Source organism: Salvelinus sp. IW2-2015, linkage group LG13, assembly GCF_002910315.2.
Source record: "Salvelinus sp. IW2-2015 linkage group LG13, ASM291031v2, whole genome shotgun sequence".
Taxonomy (NCBI): Eukaryota; Metazoa; Chordata; class Actinopteri; order Salmoniformes; family Salmonidae; genus Salvelinus; species Salvelinus sp. IW2-2015.
This window is the reverse complement of record NC_036853.1, coordinates 31,495,824-31,520,877: the sequence shown is the minus strand read 5'-3', so window position 1 is coordinate 31,520,877 and position 25,054 is coordinate 31,495,824. Positions and strand designations below refer to the sequence as shown.

General features: G+C 41.0%; 1 protein-coding gene across 1 annotated transcript in view; it reads right to left on the bottom strand.

Moving 5' to 3' along the window:
- LOC111971222 (pituitary adenylate cyclase-activating polypeptide type I receptor-like) overlaps nucleotides 1-25,054 on the bottom strand; it is an 87,544-nt gene that overhangs the window by 12,525 nt on the left and 49,965 nt on the right. Inside the window, 2 exon segments of the mRNA XM_070446042.1 lie at nucleotides 5,930-6,030; nucleotides 22,414-22,518. Coding sequence (XP_070302143.1) covers nucleotides 5,930-6,030; nucleotides 22,414-22,518 — 206 coding nt within the window.

Genomic DNA, 25,054 nt, shown 5'->3' with positions numbered 1-25,054 from the left:
GTGTGTGTTTGTGGGTGTTTGTCTTTCGTGTTAGTATTCGTGCCACACGGGACTGTTTTCGGTTGGATTCTATTTGTTAATTTGTTTCATTGTAGTGTTCAGTTAATTTTATAATAAATTATGGACACTTTCCACTCTGCGTCTTGGTCCGATCCCTACACCTCCTCTTCAGACGAAGAGGAGGAAATCTGCCGTTACAATAAGGCTGTAACGTAACAAAATGTGGAAAAAGTCAAGAGGTCTGAATACTTTCTGAATGCACTGTATATGAAAACCACACCACATAAAACAATATACACATATAAGTACAAAAAAGGTTTGTTCAATCAGTTAAACAGAGCATGCTAATTATAAATGTATATGATATACTCAGTATCAAAGAAAAAACATGTTTGATTATGTGTGTGTGTGTGTGAGAGAGAGTTAGGCTACATGGAGGAGACTACTGGGTTGATTAGGCTGACCCCTAGTATACGTTTGAAATTATTGAGGGATGGTGATATTTTGGCAATGTGAAGATAAGCCTGTTCCATACTCTGGAATTCCTAAGATCACTGTTATAACTGAAAGTACTTCAAATACCATCAGTACCTTGCCTGCATATACTCAATCATATATTTATATAATTATTATATACTGACAAGTAGATAAAACAATGTAAGCTTAGCAAATTAACTTATCCAGACAGGAAAGGTATTGTTGGGTTTCTGTCTGGGGAGTGAAACTTCTTAATTAGTGTTTTCACATGCATGGCACGATCACACACCTTTCTCATGGCCTTGGCAAGTGTGTGTGTGTGTCTGGGTCTTCTATTATGTAGGTGACAGAGGGTGTGTGGAGCAGTGGAGCAGTGGAGGCTCCTCAGAGGAGGAAGGGGAGGACCAACCTACTCAGTGAATTTCATAAAAGTTTAAATAGTGACACATTAAAAAAGTTCATCCTTTTTAGATAAAACAATACTAAATKTATTCAAATGTCACGAAATAGCTGATTAAAACACTTTTTTGCAATGGTCTACAGTAGCCTCAAGAGCACTCTCTAAGGTAACACAATGGAGTAGCCAGAGGACAGCTTTTTTCCRTCTGTGGGTACATTGACTTCAATACAAAACCTAAGATGATCATGGATCTCACCGCTACCAAATACTTACACCGTAATTATGGAAACTTCTTCCAACCRTGAGAGCTCTTGCAGTATGAACTGACATGTTGTCCATCCAATCAAAGGACCAGAGAATGAATCTAGTACTGAAAGCATAAACTACAGCTAGCTGACACTGCAGTGCATAAAGTGTGGTGAGTAGTTGACTCAAAGAGAGTGAAAGGCAATAGTTGAACAGTTTGGAACAAATTAAGCAGCAGAGAGAGAGAGCGAGAGAGAGCGATAGAGAGATTCCTGTCTTTTTTTATTCTTCTTGGTTTACTCACTTACTTAGCTGGCTAATGCAGCTAATTTAGGCTACTTAGCAACCTGACTCAAACAGAGAGTAATGCTATTTATTTTAGATAGCTGGCTAAGGTTATCCAACATAAGGTAAGCTTTCGRTTTTATTCATTTATTGCCACCGGGGCCCACTGGTGTAACGGCTAAACTGTACTGTGTGGTTGTACACATGGATTGGATTGTGTGTTTACTAACACGTTAGTTCTAGTAGCTAGATCTGAGCTGTGTAGCGGTTAGCAGTTATGGTATGAAGGTTTGGCTTGAGAGTTTGTTTTGCCTGGTCACAGACAGCTGTTGGGTTGTGCACAGAAGTCCACAAGCAAAGGGGAAAAGTTCAAATTTTGTTGTGTTACAGCCTGAATTTAAAATGGATTAAATTGAGATTTTGTGTCATTGATCTACACACAATACCCCATAATGTCAAAGTGGAAAAATGTTTTAGAAACAGTACATTTTTACAAATTCATAAAAAATAAAAAGCCTAAATGTCTTGAGTCAATACGTATTCAACACTTTTGTTATGGCAGGCCTAAACAAGTTCAGGAGTAAAAATGCCGTTAATAAGTCACATACAGTGCATTTGGAAAGTATTCAGACCCCTTGACATTTCCCACATTTTTTTAACGTTACAGCCTTATTCTAAAATTGATCAAATTAAATGTTTTCCTTATCAATCTACACACAATACCCCATAATGACAAAGTGAAAACAGGTTTTTAGAAATGTTTGCAAATGTATTAAAAATCAAAAACAGAAATATATTATTTACATAAGTATTCAGACCCTTTGTTATGAAACTTGAAATTGAGCTCCGATGCATCCTGTTTCCATTGATCATCCTTGCGATTTTTCTGAGACTTGATTGGAGTCYACCTSTGGTAAATTCAATTGATTGGACATGTTTGGAAAGGCACACACTTGTCTATATAAGGTCTCACAGATGACAGCGCATGTCAGAACAAAAACCAAGCCATGAGGTTGAAGGAATTGTCGAGGCACAGATCTGGGAAAGGGTACCAAAACATTTCTGAAACATTGAAGGTCTCCAAGAACACAATGGCCTCCATCATTCTTAAATGGAAGAAGCTTGGAATCACCAAGACTCTTCCTAGAGCTGACCGCCCGGCCAAACTAAACAATCAGGGGAAAAGGGCCTTGGTCAGGGAGTTGACTCACTCTGATAGAGCTCCAGAGTTCCTCTGTGGAATTGGGAGAACCTTCCAAAAGATCAAACCATCTCTGCAGCACTCCACCAATCAGGCCTTTATGGTAGRGTGGCCTAAAGGACTCTGGTCTCTGGTCTGATGAAACCAAGATTGAACTCTTTGGCCTGAATGCCAAGCATCACATCTGGAGGAAACCTGGCACCATTCCTACGGTGAAGCATGGTGGTGGCAGCATCATGCTGTGGGAATGTTTTTCAGCACCAGGGACTGGATGACTTGTCAGGATCGAGGGAAAGATTAATGGAGAAAAGTACAGAGAGGTCGTTGATGAAAACCTGCTCCAGAGCGCTCAGGACCTTGGACTGGGGTGAAAGTTCACCTTCCAACAGGACAACGACCCTAAACACACAGTCAAGACAACGCAGGAGTGGCTTTGGGACAGGTCTCTGAATGTCCTTGAGTGGCCTTTGGGACATGTCTCTGAATGTCCTTGAATGTCCTTGAGTGGCAAACATTTCTAAAAACCTGTTTTCACTTTGTCATTATGGGGTATTGTGTGTAGGTTGATGAGGGAAAAAAACTGAATGAATCTATTTTAGAATAAGGCTGTAACGTAAARAAATGTGGAAAAAGTCAAGGGGTCTGTACACTTTCCAAATGCACTGTATTAAGTTGCATGGACTCACTCTGAGTGCAATAACAGTGTTTAACATTTTAAATGACTACCCCATCTCTGTACCCCACACATACAACTATCTGTAAGGCCCCTGCGTCGAGCAGTGAATTTCAAGCAAAGATTCAWCCACAAAGACGAGGGAGGTTTTCCTATGGTTTGCAAAGAAGGGCACCTATTGGTAGATGGGTAAAAAAAAAGCAGCCGTTGTATATCCCTTGGAGCATAATGCAGCTATTATTAATATGACACTTTGGATGGTGTATTAATACACCCAGTCACTACAAAGATAGAAGAGACCTTCCTAAACAAGTTGCCGGAAAGGAAGGTAACCACTCTGGGATTTCACCAAGAGGCCAGTGGTGATTTTAAAACAGTTACAGAGTTTAATGTTTGTGATCGGAGATAACTGAGGATGGATCAACAACATTGTAGTTACTCCACAATACTAACATAAATGAATGCTGCAAAAAAATGTGGCAAYGAAATAAACCTTTTGTTCTGAATACAAAGTGTTATGTTTGGGGCAAATCCAACACAACATTTTCAAGAATGACGGTGGTTGCATCATATTATGGGTATGCTTGTCATCGGCAAGGGATTTTTTTAGGATAAAAAGAAAATGAATAGAGCTAAGCACAGGGAAAAACTGATTCAGTCTGCTTTCCAACAGACACTGAGAGACATATGAACCTTTCAGCAGGACAATAATCTAAAACACAAGGCCAAATATACACTGGAGTTGCTTACAAAGACGACATAGAAYTTTCCTGAGTGGCCTAATTACAGTTTTACTTAAATTGKCTTGAAAATATTTAGCAAGGCTTGAAAATAGCTGTCTAGCGATGATCAACAACCAATTTGACAGAGCTTGACACATYTTTTAAAGAATAATGGGCAAATATTGTACAATCCAGGTGTGCAAAGCTCTTAGAGACTTACCCAGAAAGACTCACAGCTGTAATCGATGTTAAAGGTGATTCTAACATGTATTGACTCAGGGGGTTGAATACTTATATAATCAATATATATTAGTGTTTTATTTTCCATTAATTAAAACAATAAATGTAATTGTTCCTCCATTTTTTAAATATAGAGTATTTTGTGTAGATAGATCATTGACAAAAATTCAATCCATTTGAATCCCACTTTGTAACAACAAAATATGGAAAAAGTCAAGGGGTGTTTATACTTTCAAAAGGCACTGTAGCTAAACACTGATCTCTGAACCTGGAAAAACTTTGCAGAGAGTGAACGATGACCGAGGAAAACACACAAGACTGATCGCTATAGCTTGCTCAACAAGTATATTATTCTTCCTGCTTTATCTAGCTCTTTTTGTGATATTTTACCTTGCCTCACTGGCTTGTTAGCGTCCTAGGTGGGTTGTCCCACGAAAAGCCATCCTTGAATGTTTTAAGTAGAACTTGTAAAAAACGTATTTAATGTAAAATCCTGTTATATTAAATTAATAGCGCTTTAATATAGACCACATAGAGAATTCAATAAATACATTTTTTTAATATGAATAAAGGATTGCTTAAAGTGCCAAAATGCATTATTTTGACATGTCCCTCCGTCATCCCTGTGTCACTTCTAGGAAGATTTTAACCCACTTAATCCCAACATTTATCCAAGTTTCACCATCATTGTAAAGACTAAGTTATCTTGTTAGTTGACAGTCATTTCTGTGATTCGTGATTCATTTACGTCTGTCCCTCATTTTAAGGTCAAGACTGTTACGTGAACTGAACTCTCGTTAAGGTGAAACGATTCCTTTTTAAATMTTKTTTTCAAAAGTAACATTGAACATCTAATAGTCAAATTATAGAGTTGCAGGTGAGCTGGTGAGCTGGTTCTACCTTTTTTGGACATTTTCTGGTGTTTTGTGTTGGAAAACTGAGCAGGTCGAGCATAACACGTCAACCATGTTACCCATAGATAGACAGGCTAGAAATGTTTTAACAATTTCATTTTTTTGGTGAATTAGCATTCGGTTTCCACTCCCTGTTGCACACAAGCTTTCATTCCCCCTGTCACAAGAGGATGTACGGCTCATTTAAGAAGAAATCGTCAACCCTGTTACTTTATTTGGCATTTACTATAGTAATATTTTTTTTCACTTTTTGAGACTTAAAAAATAAATCTCTAATTTTTATATTTGGTTAAATAAATAAAAAAATTGACCAAGTTACACTTCTCAAAAGGTACCGAATTGGTGGAACGACCCAGGTAATCAATGGCATCTGCGATGTTGTAGACGATATCCATTGGATTAAGTGTTTGCTTACTTGCATGAGCTGCATCTGTAGTCGGACTTGATCGCATTTGCTTATATGTAAACAGACCGGTTTGTGATTCTGAACTGCACTCGTAACTTTTCATGATGCGCCCGGGAAATGGGTCTGTTAGAATAATAGTACAGTACAGGCCAGATCATTCAGACAAGCACATRACTAAATAGTTCATTAGAGGTTTCCTCATTCAATTTGGTTCTAAGGGCAGAATGAAAGTGACATTCCTTCTGTCCTCAACCAATCACATTCCTTCTCCCACAGAACAAACTTGAAAGTGGAACATTTCAATGAGTGACTGAATAACAGAGTGAGTAAAAGAGAATGTACAGTATGTGAGTGATATCTCTAACCTCTGATCCTGTCTCTGACTCCTCTGCGAACTCACAGGCCTCCTCATACGTAGGGTACAGCTCTGTCCAGCCATCCTTCGTACAGTTCCTGAAGATGTAACCTGAGAAACAGATCAACCAATCAGAGGCCAGCCCTGAGGGTGTGAAGGAGGAGCCACCAGAGCTGGTAGCCTGCAGGTATTTTCTCAACTAGATTTGCTCACCTCCTGCATCCCATCTCCTCTGTCCTCTCTTGMCTCCTTTTGAAAAGGATCAAAGGTAATCGAGGAGAGGGAATGTGGACGGAAATCCACTTGTTTGAAATGAGACGGTCCTTCTCCACACACACTTTGTCAAGGCAAATCACGTTTACAGGGGTGGAATCCCAAAATAAACGTGTAAAGTGATACAAACAAATTAAGAACATTTTGTAGATAGAACAATATGTTACATATGGTTTTCTGAAAATACAACAGCTGATTCAAAGAGGGTGTAGAAGATATGAAAACTCTTCCGCAGTATGATACACTGGTGCTTCCAAGCCAAAAGGAGGSTATCGAGGAGGGGAAAACCATATTCTGTTTGCCTACTAACGATCTGACAGTCATCGACCACTCAACCACTTATCGGTTTCCYGAGTCATGGAGGAGAGAGGATGGACTTTTACCCAAATTCCTTATCCCCAGATAGAACTCAGGAGGGTCGCCAGTTCATTCTCCCCTCACATACAGTTGAATAAACAGACAGAACTGCAAAATTGCAGAATTCCTTCAGTTCTACAGATCAGAGGCATCATTYCCATATGGGGCACAGGGGCACTTGCCCCCTCAGATTCATCCTGTTTATATTTTGAACAAAAAAATATGTGTTTGTTTGTTTTTTCTCTGTAATACCACTAGCCACTTAGCAGTTTCATGAAGTTGGCTTAGCTAGCCCAGATAGGTTCCCAATCTCCTAACCTCATACCTAGCTACCAAGAAGCCATTTCAGGCTACTAATCAAGTTAGAGTAGCTAGCTTGTCTAACTATTTTAGCTGACATTTCTGCTGGCCAGGTTGGTAGACTTTAGAAAAGCAAGTAATAACTAAATGTACTGAGTAAAACTCACATTCCTTTCAATATGTTACCCAGATTTGAGCAGAGATGCAGAGAAGCATATTTTGTTTCTTTAAAAATAACCACCAGTCAGGATAGACAGYTCWAGAGGTATGCTTAGATATGCAGAAAAAAGTRTATATATTTTTTGCAAAGACTTAAGCATAATAAATATGGCTCTAGAATGCAGGAAAAATCTGTTTCAGGTGTTTGAAAAATGCAAAATCCTTCAACTTACGGACGGGGAGCATAAGCACCCTGCAGAACACCCCCCAGCCATCCTCACGTACTTTGTGCCCGTTTAGATTTTTGGGTTGCATGATGCCCCTGAGAGTGCGTTGCAATAGTTAAAGAACAAAGACACAAAGCAATGAAAGTTTACAGTAAAACAGWGTTCAATACTTTATCATACTAGACAGTGAAATACTGTAGTTCAGAATGCAGCAGGCTAATTAATTGCCTAGGGACCTGTCTTCTCTTTGTTCTGTTTATTTCTTTATGATCATACTCATGTATATGATTGCAGTGCTTGTGTTTGTGTTGTCTTGGTCTTGCTGCTGGTGTGTGTGTGTGTTGTGCATATGTGTAGTGTGTGTGTGTGTGTGTGGTGTGTGTGTGGTGTGGTGTGTGTGGTTGTGTGTTGTGTGTTGTGTGTGTGTGTGTGGTGTGTGTTGTGTGTGTGTGTGTGTGTGTGTGTGTTGTGTGTGGTTGTGTGTGGTTTTTTTGTATTGATATGGGTTAAGGATCAGAGGGCGTGTGTTTATTATTTCTACAGACTGATTAGATAGAGGATTAGATGCCCCACAGAGGGCAATGACAGAGAGGAGAGGAGAGAGAGAGAGAGAGAGAGATAAGGCCATAGTGGCAGGAAATAATGAACACAAATAAACACACACCAAACACATAGAGACTAGGGTTCGATCCTGGCCAGGGCACCACAGAATCCCAACAATATACTTGCATGGTTGGTTTCATTGACTCTTCCTTTAACTGCCCCTAATTGACCCATTTTTAACTACAACTTCTTGGAGATCATCAACTTGAGCAAAGTGAGGTGTAGAATCACTGATCTATCAAGAGGCTCCCGAGTGGCACAGTGGTCACGGCACTGCGTCTCAGTGTTAGAGGTGTCACTACAGACCTGGTTCGATTTCCAGGCTGTTTTACAACCAGCTGTAATTGGGAGCTTCATAGCGCGGCACACAATTGGCCCAGCACCGTTTAGGTTTGGCCAGGGAGGAGGTCATTGCAAATAAGGATTTTATCTAACTGACTTGACTAGTTAAATAAAGGTTAAATCAAAAATCAAAAAATAGATTCCTTGTCAAATAATAGGTTTTGTGTGATTAAGATTCGCAGAGCTACGCCTCCCCTGGCTCAGGCGATACCCTTGGCAAACACACACGCACAACCAAACATTGATTGATTGGAGACAGCTTCTGTCAATTACAGAACATTTACCATTGATTTTCTACCTGCAGCTACGCTAGTGGATAATGTTGGAAATACTGGTAAAAAGCCCAGTGCCTCCAGCACTGAGCTAGCCACGCACACACCTCTCACCATGAGGTAGCTGCTTGCTAGCTAACGCCCCACTAGCCTCACGCTATAGAGTTATACTGTGCTCACCACCTCAGCCCCTCGTGCCGTGTTTACTAACGGCGCCGGCGCTTCAATCCCTGGAAAGGCAAGAGGTCTTTACTGCTTCCGTTTTCCAGAAATGTACAAAGCCTCAGCCAAGTAATTACATTACATTACATTTACATTTAAGTATTTAAGCAGGCGCTCTTATCCTAATTAGAGACCTACACCGTTGACCTCTTATTGTTGGCTTATCAGGCTGAGTTACTGGGGGAGGTGGGGAAGCATCTGGACTCGGACACCCTGGATCCAGATGCTTGGGAGGAGATCTGTATAAATACAGACCTGAGCCTCCGTTCCTCCCATATTACCATCCAAGGCTGTGGTCATACCATGAGCCTAGTGGAGGTGGGAGAAAGGGTACTTTGGCTAAGCTTATCTAGCTTCAATGAGAAAGTGCACTATAAAAATTAGGGGTTCAAAAAGGGTTCTTCGAAGAACCTAAGGGTTCTTGGCACTGAAAATGKCCCCCAAAAGGTTCAGCCAAGAAGGGAAAGGGGGATACCTAGTCAGTTGTACAACTGAATGRGATTCATCAAGGAACCTCCTTAGCTGGTGGGGGTTCTTGCAGGCACCTAACTGCCCAACTAAAACATTTTGATTTGAATTTGAAAGGACAGCAGGTTAAGGCACTTAAATTGAGTAGATCTTTAAATTTTTCAGTTAAGGTTTGTCCCTTATATGATCTAAATTGATATTGTTTAATGATGATACCATCTATCTTTTCATATTTGTGCAAATCTTTCTAAAACAGACACTGGACACAATTCAATGGATATCAATCAACWACGAGGTAAGAATATGTAGGCTATAAGAATATGGCGAAGGCTAGCTGTATTGTGTGCAGATGACTGAACTGCTCACTTGTGTGTCTGTGTCTGCAGGTATACAGACAAGGAGGCATACACAGGTATGTCARTTGGTATTGGTATGTTATGCAGATCCCATTTACCATCTTCCTCCCTTACCTCTTCAATGAATATCCAATAGGCCTCTACATTATGGACAAGGTATGTGTATGAAAACCATCATCAAAACAGATTTATTTCATTCACATTCACCCCAAAAACCAAGGTATGAATACTGTTGTGTGTTCTGTCAATCTTATGTATAGTTGCATTTTTTGGGATTCACAGACTTCACCCTTCCTACATCTCTGATGAATATTGATGGATTCTGGGTACTAACTCTTAAACTTGGSATAGGGTTAATTATCAGGTATCCTATTGAAATATTGAGTGCTTAGGTTTAGAGGGTCAACACCAGAAGTTAATGGTTATCTGTAGGAGGAAAGTATATGGTGGAGGCAATTAAGCTTGGAATGTACTGAGAGTAGGGAAAGCGATCACATATGGCAGACATTGATAAGGGGAGAGAGCCATGGATTAGTGATGAAGGGTCAGGTCACGTTAAGGGACAAAGAAAAGTTTATGGCCCATAAACACAATACATAAAGATACAATGTTTGTTCAGATGAGTAGGAGGAGACTCAGCCWAGGAGGAAGGGTTACATATCAGTGCTTGTGTGAAATGTTGTGGTCTGATGCAGCTGTATTGACCCTCTGGGAAGAGTAAACTTGGTTTGAGCTTCCGTAGTGTCCGTTGTGTTTTATACTCTGAGAAATAGAACCTCACAATATAACAAGCAACCTGTTCAATCACCACGCACTGCAAAATCATTCTGGCTATGGATACGGAGAACATCAACACATTAACATCAACTTCGCCAGAGGAAATACCCATTGGACTTGGGGCTCTGCATATTAGCATTTTTTGTCTTCTACTTTGCCACTAAAATCATATTAAACTGAGAAATAAAATATTGTGTTATTGTTACGCATATTATTATCATTAATAATATCAGGGGTATTTAAAAGATGGACCCCAAAAAGTTCTTCAAAAGTTTCTTTGAGGATCCATTAAAAGGGRTTATKTGAAGAAYTTATAGGGGTTCCCCCACAGTTTCAATTTGAAGAACCCCTAAAGGGTACTCCAGGAACCTTTTATTTTTAGAGTGTGGACCTCCTGGATGCCCCAGGGACACACAAGGAATTGTTCGGCCCGACTGTGACATGCACAAAAAGGAAAGGGGAAGCCTTTAAAGGTCCCAAACTGTCATTCTGATTCCCATGTACCATGGGATGARCATGAGGRAGGCTGGGCAACGGGTTCAACCAAATCTGAGCTGCTATACTGTTGCAGSTATCATCCGGATATTTCAAAATGAGAACCGGTAAGTAACTGYARGTGCTGTAGTCTTACTGGTACAGTAATATGTACTGKWCTTTCATAATGAGAAGGATCTATCACTAAAACCATTCAAATGTTTTTACAGAACTGCAAGAAAACCARTATCTGGTGSAAGAGTGTTTACCCCAGAGCAGGAGACCCACATTGTAAATATGGTCATTGCAAATAACTGCATCAGACTYAGAGAMCTGCAGGACCACATAATGGCARATAACAYCATATTCMAAAACGTCAACAGAGTGAGTCTCTCTGCATTGTCTCGTCTACTTAAAAGCAACAGAATTAGGATGAAGCAGCTGTACAGAGTCCATTTCGAAAGAAACTCAGACCGTGTTAAACAACTGAGATATGAATATGTGCAGGTAAGCTATACTATCATATCATTGGTACTGGATCTGGAAGTGTATGGTGCTACATCATATTGACTGATCCCTGTCTTTTCGTACTGTGCTACATTGTTTTGTCTTGTCTCTTTCAGAGAGTYATGGAGCTAAAAGTGCATCATGAGMTAATATAAGTGGCGAGGCAGGTTTCAATCTCGCAAAAACAAGGGGCCGCGGCAGAAATATCATCGGACACCGTGCCATCATCAACGTCCCGGGACAACGTGGTGGCAACAGAACAATGTGTGCGGCTATTAGTCAAAACGGCGTCCTCACCATGATGCAATCCTAGGCCCATACGACACTGCACACATTATCACATTTCTGGACACCCTCCACAACAGACTAATCCCTAATGACAAGGGGCCAGAGCAGCCCAGATAYGTTATCATCTGGGACAATGTTAGTTTCCACCGGGCTGCTGTGGTCCGCAATTGGTTCACAAGTCACCCACTTTTCATTGCACTCAATCTCCCCCATACTCTCCGTTCTTGAATCCTATTGAAGAATTCTTCTCTGCATGGCGTTGGAAGGTGGATGATCGCCAGCCCCACCAACTCATACCCTTTYTACAGGCAATGGAGGAGGCTTGTGGAGACGTTGATCAGGTGTATGCCAGGCCTGGATAAGGCACTCCAGGCGATACTTCCCACGCTGCCTAGCTCAAGACAACATCTCATGTGATGTGGATTAGTCTTTTTTTCCAGCACAAATGTTTTTGTTTTCTTCAACAGCGTTTTTTTTGTTTGAGAAGTGTTGAGAATTTAAAAAAAAACTTTCCCCCCTTATTTGTATTGATAGTGTGTTATGTTCGGAATACACATCCATACTTTACACATTTGGATACCTGTGTGTATGTGTATTTACTACATGTATGACTATACTTTATTGAAAACTGCTATGCCCTGCACACAGAAAAGTGTTTTTMATTTATACTATCAGTGTGTAGTTGGTGCTTTGTGTGCTTATTCAAATGGGTTGTGTGTACTGTATTGACGCAAAAACATCATTTTTAAAAGAGTTTGAAGAGTTTTGCAAGAATTGTTTACTTTTGCCAGAGATGTATACTGTTTTGCTGGTTTGGTGTAAGGTTTTGTGGTTAGTGTGTAGAGTTTTGCAAAAATAGCCTATAGTTTCAAAGATAGTGCCTAAGCAATCAGAAAAAAMTGTACTTCAATTTCTGTGCATTTTGTTGTTTTCATGTTTTACGTACTAGTTCTATTATGTGTTTATGCTGCAACTCTTAATTGGGTGTGAATAGTCGTACATTCAGATGTTGGCTGATATTCTTTGCTTTGTTTTCTATACACAGTAAGCACATGGCATGGCTGCCAATATTGCATTATGGGAGTGCGTGCTGGTTAGGCTCCGTAAACATCATCTACAGTAGGTGGATGTTGTGTTATTCATTCATGGCTGTGTGTTCTGTATCATCTGCACATAGTGTTATGGCATGGTTGCTATTATTGCAAGAGCACACAGTGAGGTTGTGGTTACCTAGAGGGCAACACTAGCTACTCCTTCCACGGCATCTGCTGGAGCATTGCAGTACGATGGCACATCATTTTAGGATAGTAGTAAGCAAGTTTATGTGCGTTATCATGCATGCTTGTACATAGTGCGTATGCAGGCATCTTATACCCTGATGCAGCTCACTGAGCGAGACTCATATTGTCACGCCCTGACCTTAGAGAGTCATTTTATTCCTCTATTTGGTTAGGTCAGGGTGTGATTTGGGGTGGGCATTCTATGTTCTCTATTTCTTTGTGTTTGGCCGAGTGTGGTTCCCAATCAGAGGCAGCTGTCTTTCATTGTCTCTGATTGGGGATCATACTTAGGCAGCCCTTTTTCCCTCCTTCAGTGTGGGATCTTGTCTTTGTTTTGAGTGCATGTAGTTTGCACGACGAAGCTGTTCGGTAGTTGTATTGTTTTTTGGTGTACATTTCAAATAAAGAAGAATGTACGCCCACCACGCTGCACCTTGGTCTCCTTCCGACGAAATACGTTACACATATCTACCAACTTGTGCTGTTCCAAATGTGTGGGTTCTACATGAACTGTTCAGCAGTCAAGTAGMAGGATCTCTTGTGCTACTTGAWWGGTGTTCAGTCTGTCATCGGCTAAACATTTCTGGGTCTTTTCAGTATATTCAAAGAGGTACAGCCTCATTTTAAATTGATACCTCTGCTTAACCCTCACCTTTCCTCCTCAGATTTTAAGTTATCACACTGGACCTTAGTGGGGAAGCTTACGCGTATAGCTGTGCGATGACTAATCAAGGCTTGCTATAGTTTCAGCGTGTTGGATGGGCTGTTGATACTACCATCATCTAGCATGTGCCGGGCTTGCTAAACACCCACATGGTGATCAGTGTTGACGATCAAGCATTCATTGCCTCTAACGGGAAGGATCTGTTAGCGGTTATTCAGAAAATGCAGGCTGATCTAGTAATCTATGGGGTCTGTTTCTTTCGTTATCAAGTCATCATTTTATTATACTCTCATGGCTTACCAGCATATACCATTAGACATTAGCCTTCAGCTCAGGTAAACTATTTGTAGGTCTAGGTTTTGATTATCAGGTCACTCTCCCTGTGCACGCTGAGCAATTTCAGTAAGACATTAGGCTGTTTAGATAAGGTGGGTACGTAGCTAATGTTATTTGCGGTTTTGGGGGATTGTTAGTAATACTGTATGTTTTATGTTATGTGATGGTATGTCATGGCTGAGTTATGCCGCTCTGCAGAAGTCTACTGTATGGTCTTCTCTCTGTAAAATGTCTTCTGTTATATAACCACATATGCCTTTTCTATTCCAATTTCAGTCGGGCAAATGCGCCTTATCATGCTCCAATAGCAGGGTTTCAGTTCACCTTGGGCGTCAGGACCCTTCAGCACGCAGCCTGCTCAAGAATCCATCTGTCTGCCTACTCTTCATGGCCTACGGAGAAGCAGCGAGCATGCATATGAGAGTTTCTCTCCTCTCTCTCAGTAGTTTGTGTTCACGTTAAGGCAACAGTGTTGGGTTGACATTACACTTTTCCAGAGGCGGTCCATATGACTTTAGGGGTTCTTCAGTCTGAATACACTAAACGTTCCTTCCCTTTACTTTTGTATGATCGCTTAGGTTCTGTTTGCATTATGGACTCTCACTTGTGGAACATTGTCATCGTCACCAGAACTAACACCGCTTTGTCCTCTCTTTCATGTTATGCGGCCTGCATGCTGAACACGGGCAGCACCTGGCGAACCTCTGTTCAATATTTATCACCGATGCTGGCAAACGAGATWTTGGTTTTCATCACGGCTCCGTCTCCTCTGCCAACGCTGCGGGCTATCCCCTGAGATATACGCAGCCATTCATTTTGCATTGGCGCTGCTTCAGCGGCTTCTCTATCTGTCCCTGCATCCACACTGAAGATCATAGGGCGTGGTCTTCTACTTCCTACGAACGCTATATTAGATTAAACGCCAAGGAGATTTTGGATGCCAAAAGTGATGAGTTCATCTGCGAGATCCCGTGATTTATATAGTTCACTATGTCGGCGTTCAGCCCACAGTCAATAGSTTCGCTTCGGTTGTCCTCGTAATGAAGTTCAGTGCATATCAGTACAGGTGGTTGGCTGGGTGCTTATTACTTAGGTTGCTTATAGTAGATATTTCATGCAGACCACAGATGATTAGGCTACTCATGTAGTTCTGTTCTTTAGGGTGGCTGGGTTCACACTGCTACTTGGCAGATAGGCAGTTGTGCCAACATTAAGCTCATCTTGCCTCAAGCGAGGGTACCCAGCTGTACATAACATGGGATAGATAGGAGTTATACGTCGCTCAGTATGCACAAATGGTTAACATTATTTTATTTATTTTTAAAATACTTTTTACCCCCTTTTCTCCCCAATTTCGTGATATCAAATGGGTATTTACAGTCTTGTCCCATCGCTGCAACTCCCGTACAGACTCGGGAGAGGCGACAGTTGAGAGCCATGCATCCTCTGAAACACGGCCCTGCCAAGCCGTGCATGCGCCCGGCCTGCCACAGGAGTCGCTAGAGCCGTTTGCTGCTACTACTACCTAACTACAGTACCACTCAAACGTTTTGACACATCTACTCATTCAAGRGKTTTTATTTATTTTTACTGTAATAGGTGTTCAAACCTTTGACTGGTACTGATATTTCAGGCTTTTTAGTACTTTTGTGTTTAAGTTCTTTTTAATTGAAGATGTATTATTTCAATAATTATCCCTTCTTCTAATATTGTCATTTATCTATTTATAAMTACTATGAATAGAAAGTAAAATACKAATTATTTTACAACATTCCCTATCTTGAATGGTAAGGTATATTTGTARATTATTTCTTTATCAAGGAATGTATTTGATTGTTTTCCTGTTGTGTTTTACCATGGATAGTATTGGRTGTTCAGTTATTAGACACATCGATGGGAACTTTGTATTCTTTAGAATAGCCATGGAGTAGTCTTGGTGTCTCGGAACAGTTGGTTATTTAAGTGATAATGCCAGAGAAGCTGGAGTTTGGTSGATATATTGGCACGGGTGTTGTTAGGCCCGAGACGAAGTCAAGCGCCGGCAAACCATGCCAATGTATCCTGCAAGCACCGGCGTGGAGGGCATTATCACTTTTATACAATGGGTTAACAACATCAAATAATGATTGACATATTTTCATTAAAAACGTTTTGATTCATTTATTCATACTATTTCATYCTTCCACAAGATATAGTCCCGACACAAATCTAGGGTTGCTACCCAAGCCAGCTGCATTTTCTTTCTATCGGTTCGGTTGCCAGAGACACGACCCAGTCGTTCAGTCTTTTTGTTCTGTATTTGTTCTGTACCCAGTCGTTTGTTGTTAATGTTCCATTGCCRTACTGGCTGGCAACGTTCTTATCCCTTGCTTGCTAGCTAGCCAACTATGGCTAACTTACAGTCACGTCAAACAGTGCAGCCAGAATAACAACAAAGTAGCTGAGTTTCAAGTTCCTTGGTGTCCACATCACCAACGATCTATCATGGTCCAAACACACCAAGACAGTCATGCAGAGGGCACGACAAAACCTTTTCCCCCTCAGAAGACTGAAAAGATTTGGCATGGATCCCCAGATCCTCAAAAAGTTCTACAGCTGCACCATCGAGAGCATCCTGACCGGTTGCATCACCGCCTGGTATGGCAACTGCTCGGCATCTAACCGTATGGCGCTACAGAGGGTAGTGCGAACGGCCCAGTTAATAGCTGGGGCCAAGCTTCCTGCAATCCAGGACCTATATAATAGGCGTGTCAGAGAAAGCCATAAAACTATCAGAGACTTCAGGCACCCAAGTCAAAGACTGTTTTCTCTGCTACCCACAGCAAGCAATACTGAAGCACCAAGTCTAGACCAAAGACTCCTGACAGCTTCTACCCCCAAGCCATTAGACTGCTGAACAATTATCAAATGGCACCGGACTTACATTGTTTTGTACACTGCTGCTACTCACTGTTTATTATCTATGCATAGTCACTTCACCCCTACCTACATTACAAATTACCTCTAACCTGTACCCCCACCACTGACTCGATACGGTACCCCCTGTATATAGCCTCGTTATTGTATGTTATTGTGTTACTATTTATTATTTTTACTTTAGTTTATTTGGCAAATATTTTCTTAACTCTTCTTGAACTGCACTGTTGGTTAAGGGCTTGTAAGTGAGCATTCATGGTAAGGTCTACACTTGGCTGTGACAAATAAAGTTTGATTTGATTTGCATTTGTTTTAGCTGTTTTCTAGTGACATTTATTTGGATACATTCATAACAATGCGCTAATGAGCACGAATTCACCTGGCATAGAAATGTGCTCTCTCGTTAGACACTGTTCGAAAATTCAGTGGAGCCAATAACATAGCTAACACAATCACTCAAACTGAAGCTGAAAGAACTGTAAACTAGCTGCACTTCGGTCGTTTTACCTTTTTTACCTTTTTTTTTCAATGTTGCAAATATCAGAGAGACAGGCAGCGAGGTTATACAAAACTCCGCTGTTTAAAATGATATGTTAGTCTAAAAGAATGTGAGATAATGTCTCGATGCTTTTATATAGTGGAGATCAAGTTTAAAATTGTCTGGCAGGCTGATGAAAAAGTGGATTGCGCAATCAGAGGAACAGAGTAAATAGGCATTTTAACATTATAGATTAGCCGGTGGTAACTTGTAGAATAGACACCGGCTGAATTGTACGGTTTTAACAATTCAGCATTCAGGATTAGCACCATCCATTGTATAACAATGAACTACGAGAGCTACACGTTGATTGAATTTGTGTMGTTTTGTATTCATCCATATCCCCAGAAATCTGACCAGAGTTGAATGCCTTGGTCCACTCTCTCAGTTTTAATTTACCCACGCATGAGATTTGATTATGGCTTTGAGAATAGGTGTTGTGTTTATTTTGTAGACTAAGCATCTTCCACTATGCTATCTCCTTGCCCCCTCTCTCCTGCCTCTGGCCTCCCACTGTAGAAGTAGTGAATTACTATCCACTAATGACACCTTTATAACAGCTCAGTAGCCCTGTATCAATACAGCAGCTTACTGAGAAAAGAACGTTAAAGAGGGTTTAACACAATGGGACTGTGAAGCTGTCTATTGGCTGTTATGGATAATAAATTATAACTGCACCCATCCAGTACCTTGCTCCACAGTGAGACGGTGAGCGGTAGGAGAATGAATGTGGGGTATTGAACAGTATAGTGAAGAGTGGGCGGCTTGACTGAGAAGATGCCAGTGAGATTTTAGATTCTGTATTAGCATTAGCATAAAGTGGCTAGTGGCCATAGCATGGGGAGGCCTGTAGCCCTGCAGCCATGGTAAGACAGGGTTGGTGGGTGAGTGGATGACTCAGCTGTACTATCTAGCCTAGCGGTAGCATAGCGTAACTGAGGGCTAAGGCTAAAACTCCAGAGACAGTAGAGACTGAACAACTGTGGCTAACAAGCTTCAACAATGCTCATCCTCACACTCCTCCTCACTCTCTCAGTTGAACCCTTTGATTTTTGATTATTTCTTTATTTTTCCCTCCGTGGCTCTAAGTGCCTCTGGTGTACTTATTGTTGACTGAGTCTGCGGGGGAGGGGATCCAGGGAGTGCTCTGTAGGCTAGCTCCCACTCTTAATTGAGTTATGAGGTCATCGATCACATTGACAACCCCCACCTTTTACTCCCACTCACTCTTAAAGTTTAAGTCCAAGCTCAAGTTTCACTGAGATAATGCTTCAAGGGGTTTTTCCCTTTCTCTTGTTCTTTCCATTTTTATTTTGATATTTATCTCCCTCTCTCTCACACACACACACACACACACACACACACACACACACATTCTCCGTCTTTTGCTCTCCCTGTCATTGAGAAGTACAAGTCATATACACAAACCTCCAAACCAAAAACACTGAATATTTTCCTAAACTTACCCATTAATATTGGTTAACACATATCAAACCAATACACACTACATATTTCCCTGCAGTCACACATGCATTTTGGTCAACACACACATACTTCCACAGAGTGTGTTTCTGACTCCATGGAGACGTTCTTAGTGTATTCGTTTTAAGAACATAAAACACACACACTGTGAGGAAYGTATCATGTTTAAACACCTCATCCAATGTCAACCATTTTACGAGCCATGAGAGAGGCCATAACAGTGTTGGTTTTCTTTAGTGTACACTCCTAGAATTAGTGGTCACTCAAGGAACCCTGGAAATCCTCAAGACCCCTTGAAGTATAAAGAAAATATATACAAAAATTATTTGATAAAAAATTATTTTGGGCCTTACTGCTATTAGCCCATACAAATGCATGGAATTACAGATTCACTACATGGAACAACAGATAGTCCCCTCCCCCCCCAAAAAAAAATCCAAAGGAAGTTATTTCTGAAGTTTCTGTCCTATATCTGAGAGATATAAGATCACGAAACATTTTTATTTAATTTATTTATTTTACATGTATTCAACCTCTTATTTTTGGGAGTCCATATATACTTCCATACATTTTTTCAACTGGTACCGGAGGACTGTCAGAAGAGTCTTATGAGGCCTGTGGGCGTCCTAGAGCAAAACAGCTTGTACGTATTTGTGAGAGTCTCACCTTTCCACAGAGGGGTCATATTAGTGTGTAGCCCAAACTGTTCGGACGCTACAGAAGAAGTTGGCAGATTGGCTGTCCTGACTTCAGATGAGTCCCAATACGCTTGTGTGCACATCCAGTGCAACCCCCCCCCAGATATCTATAGCTTTCACCCAACGGATTTTGATGGGGATTTTTTAAATTATGATAAATAGATTTCCGTGGGGCGCAGACATCGACTTTGGGTTAACATGTATTTAAACTATAAACTACCTGCCCTCCAGGACACCTACAGCACCCGATGTCACAGGAAGGCCTAAAAGATCATCAMGGACAACAACCACCYGAGCCACTGCCTGTTCACCCCGCTACCATCCAGAAGGYGAGGTCAGTACAGGTGAATCAAAGCTGGGACMGAGAGACTGAAAAACAGCTTTTATCTCAAGGCCATCAGACTGTTAAACAGCCATCACTAACACAGAGAGGCTGCTGCCTACATACAGACTTGAAATCATTGGCCACTTTAATAAATGGATCACTAATCACTTTAATAATGCCACTTTAATAATGTTTACATATCTTGCATTACTCATCTCATATGCATATACTGTATTTTATACCATCTATTGCATCTTGCTTATGTCGCTCTGTCATTGCTCATCCATATATTTATATTCATCTATTCTTATTCCATCCATTTACTTAGATTTGTGTATTAGGTAGGTATTGTAGAATTGTTAGATTACTTGTTAGATATTGCTGCACTGTCGGAACTAGAAGTACAAGCATGTCGCTACACTCGCAATAATATCTGCTAACCATGTGTATGTAACCAATAAAATTTGATTTGATTTGATCATTTTCCATTGAATTTAACGGTAAAAGTTATTTTTATGTGCAATATGTTATCACGCACAGTCTTTCAACCGCAAAAAGTCAGTTTGATGGAAACATCTCTGCTGGTAAAATGCGCATTTTGTTTTATGYAGATTTTTGAATATTCAAATGAAAATCTGTCACAAATTGGATGTATACCTAGCTACAGGTATCAACGATTTTTTAAACAGCTCCCATTTGGCATGTCTTTTSTGACGCAGTTCACAGCAGCACTGACAGACGTGTTGATTTGACAGCTGCGTTKGAGTTTTTAACGACCCTTCCCCTCCTTTAGTTCCATACAGCCTGAAGACCTAGCCCTCCAGGACACTAACTAGCTAATATAAGACACAGATGAAAGGGGAAATATATAAGTATCTTTGCCATAGATTAATAGGGTMAACTTTTAATTGTATTTGCTGACACCCTACAGTCAAATTTTGCCACCAGTAGAGTAGCTATCTAGTTATATAAACCACGCCACTGTGCAAACATGCCTTTTCCGAGGCGGTACTTATTTAAATTAGGTAATAGAATATCATGTTACCATTGGTGTATTAAAATTAGAGTTAAGGTGATGTCACCTTGTCCCCTTCAAGGGGAATTTCACCCTGGGGGAATCTAGGCTTGTTTTCATAATGTCTGAGGCATTTCTAGGTCAGTGAGATGTGTCTCACACATAATTGACCAGGAGGAAGGCAGGTCTGGGGGAGGTGCGAGATCTGAAAAAAAATGTTGTCCTGCTTTGTGGCATTTCACAAAGGCTCTATGTTATACTGATCGCACTATTTGTTTTGTGCGTGTAGATATGGTTGGTTCAATATATTAATTGGACATCTTTCAGTGATGTTCCTATAGGCGGATTCATTGCTAAATATACAAGCTGAGCCTTTTATTCCAGTCTCTGAAAGACTACAACTCGTGTGGGGCGGGTGCTTTGTGTTCTGGCCCTGTCCCTCCCACAAGGTGGGCTTTTTTGAAAGGGAGGCGGACACTAACAACACAATCCTTTGGGCAAAACTGAAAGAACTGACCAGACCGCAATGGCTTCAAGTGATTCCTCTCATCAACACGAAATTGACAATGGAGCATTTTTGGATGTTCTATTCTATTAGCTACATGGTGGCATTCAACCATAGATGTTTCAACCGGAATATAGCGAAGAGGATTTGAAAAAAAATAGTTAGCTAGAAGCTAACTCGGCTGTAGCTGAGTTGCTAGAAACTCAGCTACAGCCGATGCCAGCACCAAGAGAGCAGGTGGAATACGTTGGCTAGCTAAGTAAGTTATTTTTCCTGCAAGCCACCTAGCTAACTTTAGTTTGTCTACTGAAACCCATGTTGTGTATTGCTGGCTAACGTACTACTGTGTTTTGCTCTACGGCCCTCACAAGCGTCACGGGACTCGTCTGAAGTTGGTAACGCTGATGTGCCAACTTCTGTCKGTAGCGTCCGAACCTTTTGAGCTACAAACCACTATGGAAAGCGGAGACTCTCACGAACATGATGGTGTTCTCCATTTTTCTCTACAACCCCAACAAGATTTCACGGGACTCGTCTGACGGTAACCCATACAAACCAATGGAAGTATGGAGGTAGTTTTGTGCCAAAGGAGCATAAAATAATGCTCAGGCGGGTAACCTAGACAGGTTCGGGTATGCGCCAGCCGAACTGAAGCATGCAGAAGCCTTTATTCGCCAACTGATTCGTATCTTTGGTGTTTGCATGCGCTATTAATGACCCAACTCATAGCAACAGTAAACAGTAGAAGCTTTCAGCTCTGATCTTTCGATATACATCAGTGGATTGATCAGGAAACACACACATACTGACATCCTTCCTTACAYCTCTTCAGAAGCTACATTGGTTCTGCTTATACAAACTTCTCCCCACTGAGATGTGTGGGTTAAGGCCATGTTTAAAGGTCAATCAATCAATCTATGAAAAGTATTTATAAAGTTATTTTTACAWCAGCAGTTGTCACAAAATGCATATGCCATTACCCAGCCTATAGACCCCAAAGGGTAAGCAGAAGCAGAGGCATATTGTCTAGGAAAAACTGCYCAGGGACAAATCGCTCAAAGGTCAAAGGATAGGGCCAAAAGTTAAAGGTGAAAGGTTGGACATCATTACCTTTGTTGGCGAAGAGCTGGGAGATGTCTGAGCAAGACACATTGACAATCTGGCCCACATCAGCCCGGTACCAGCACCTGACCTCATCCCACTCCGTACGACACCCTGAGAAACACACACAGAGGCATGCATGCACACACACACGCACCCACACAGAAAGAATGGATGTTAGCACCTCACTTCATCCCACTCAATACAACACCCTGAGAGACACACACACACACATGCATGCAAGCACGCATAACACACACACAGGAGGAAGGAGGAAAGGATACGAACACAGTTTGTCACTTCCTGTCAGCAAGCTGTAGACGGACAGCGGATTTGTGCCGGGTTTGATGGGTCCACTTTAAACTCTAACAATCAAATCAAATCAAATGTTTTGTCACATACGCTGAATACAACAGGTGTAGACCTTACAGTGAAATGCTTACTTAGAAGCCCTAACCAACAATGCTTTAAGAAGTTAAGAAGAAAAATGTGTTAAGTAAAAAATWGAAAAGTAAAAAATTATTTAAAATAACAAAAAGCAGTAAAATAACAATAGCAATAGCGAGGCTATATACAGGGGGTACCAGTACAGAGTCAATGTGCGGGGGCACYGGTTAGTCGAGGTAAAGGAGGTAATATGTACATGCAGGCAGAGTTAAAGTGACCATGGATAGATAATAAACAGAGAGTAGCAGCAGCGTAAAAAAGAGGGGTCTGGGTAGCACTTTGATTAGCTGTTCAGGAGTCTTATGGCTTGGGGGTAGAAGCTGTTAATAAGAAGCCTTTTGGACCTAGACTTGGTGCTCCGGTATTGCTTGCCGTAGCAGAGAGAACAGTCTATGACTAGTGTGGCTGGAATCTGACCATTTTTAGGGACTTCCTCTGACACCGCCTGGTATAGAGGTCCTGGATGGCAGGAAGCTTGTCCCCAGCAATGTACTGGGCCGTACGCACTACATCGTATAGTGCCTTGCGGTCGGAGGCCGAGCAGTTGCCATACCAGGCAGTGATGCAACCAGTCAGGATGTAGATCAGAATGTAGATCACATTGGGACTGGAGGAACAGGGAAAGTAATGACAGTGTGTAATCATAACCAACTCCTGGCCATGAGACACAAAGTCCCTTTTAATAACAGAACACTAATATCATGTGTGCATATAGGTCTTTCYATAAATAAATGGGGCCAATGTGTGACATTGGGATAAACATTTCAAAATGGTTTGAAACAAAAGAAAAATGATTTTTTTTAATGTAGTTCCTCATGTGTACTTAGAGAAATAAAAGTGAATATATGCAAATTAGCCCATAGCTCCACCTATACAACAACATAGACCTAGGACTATACATCCTTTAAGCAGGGTTCATACAGACATTGKCAAGTCAAATTCAAGGACTTTCAGGGACTTTTTCAAGCACTTAATTGTAATTTTCAAGGACCTCAAYGTTATACAATTGTATAATTTAWATAATTGTACATATAGGGCCTAATATAGAACCCACCTCCCCAAAAAGCATGCATGAAGTGTGCCACTTCACCACTTTAAGAATAATGMATTTTTTTAAGCCTTGATGTTGAAATTATTTTTACATTCTAAAATATGTGCAAATAATGTGGATATTGCCTGACTAAATACGTAGATTGGATGCATGCATGGAGATATTTCTCGAATCTACAGTATTTGGCCAACACAGGCACACATAATAAAGACATGAATAGCTGTATCATTAATCATTAATTATGAGAAAGTGACCAAAAACCAGGTTCCTATTTTAATGGAAGGATTTGTTTGGAAAGCCAAGTTGAAGCCAACATTAGATGTTATCGTCCTCATAATAACCACATTGGGTTTGACTGCAACAGAGTAGCACAACACCCTTCAATTGAAGCGGTGGGAAACAAATGAAAGTGGCCACATCTCTTGCAAAAACTGATAAAAAATGTAATCACAAATAATTATAAGGGAGCTGGASAACTTATGAATTGTTGAATTTGATTGAATATAGCTACGATTTCCCGCTTATGTTTTAACGTAATGACATGAACAAATTGGCAGATTATTATCAATGGCTTATCAACAGCTGTAACAAGTGGGTCAGCGTCGGAAATCCTCACTGGTATCCTAGTTTATAGAAAGACCCATATGCACSCGACAGAAGAGAGAGCGAGAGAGGCAGAGAGATGTGCATCAAATCAAATGCCGTTGGTCAGACGCGCGCGGAGTACAACAGCTGTAGACTTTCTGAAAAAACGTTGAGTTAAAAGGAAGACAAATATTTGCGAAATATAAAAGGAACTAGTAACACAATAAAAACAATAATGGGGCTATTTACAAGGAGAACAAGTACTGAGTCAATGTGCAGGGATACGAGGTACAGTACAGTAGTTGAGGTAATTAAGGTAATACCGTATGCACATGTGGGTAAGGGTAAAAGTGATTAGGCTATCAGGACATGTACTAAACAGAGTAGCAACAGCGTACATGAAGTGTGAAAGTGTGAGGTGTCGATATGCGTATGCGAATGCGTGCGCATGGAACATTCGCCTAGGAACTTGATGAAGGCCCCAGGAACTGGCACAACTCAAATCTGAAYCACCTACAGGGTCACAGTGACTCTAYAGGTTTGAGTAATGAGTACAAAATCACTTTA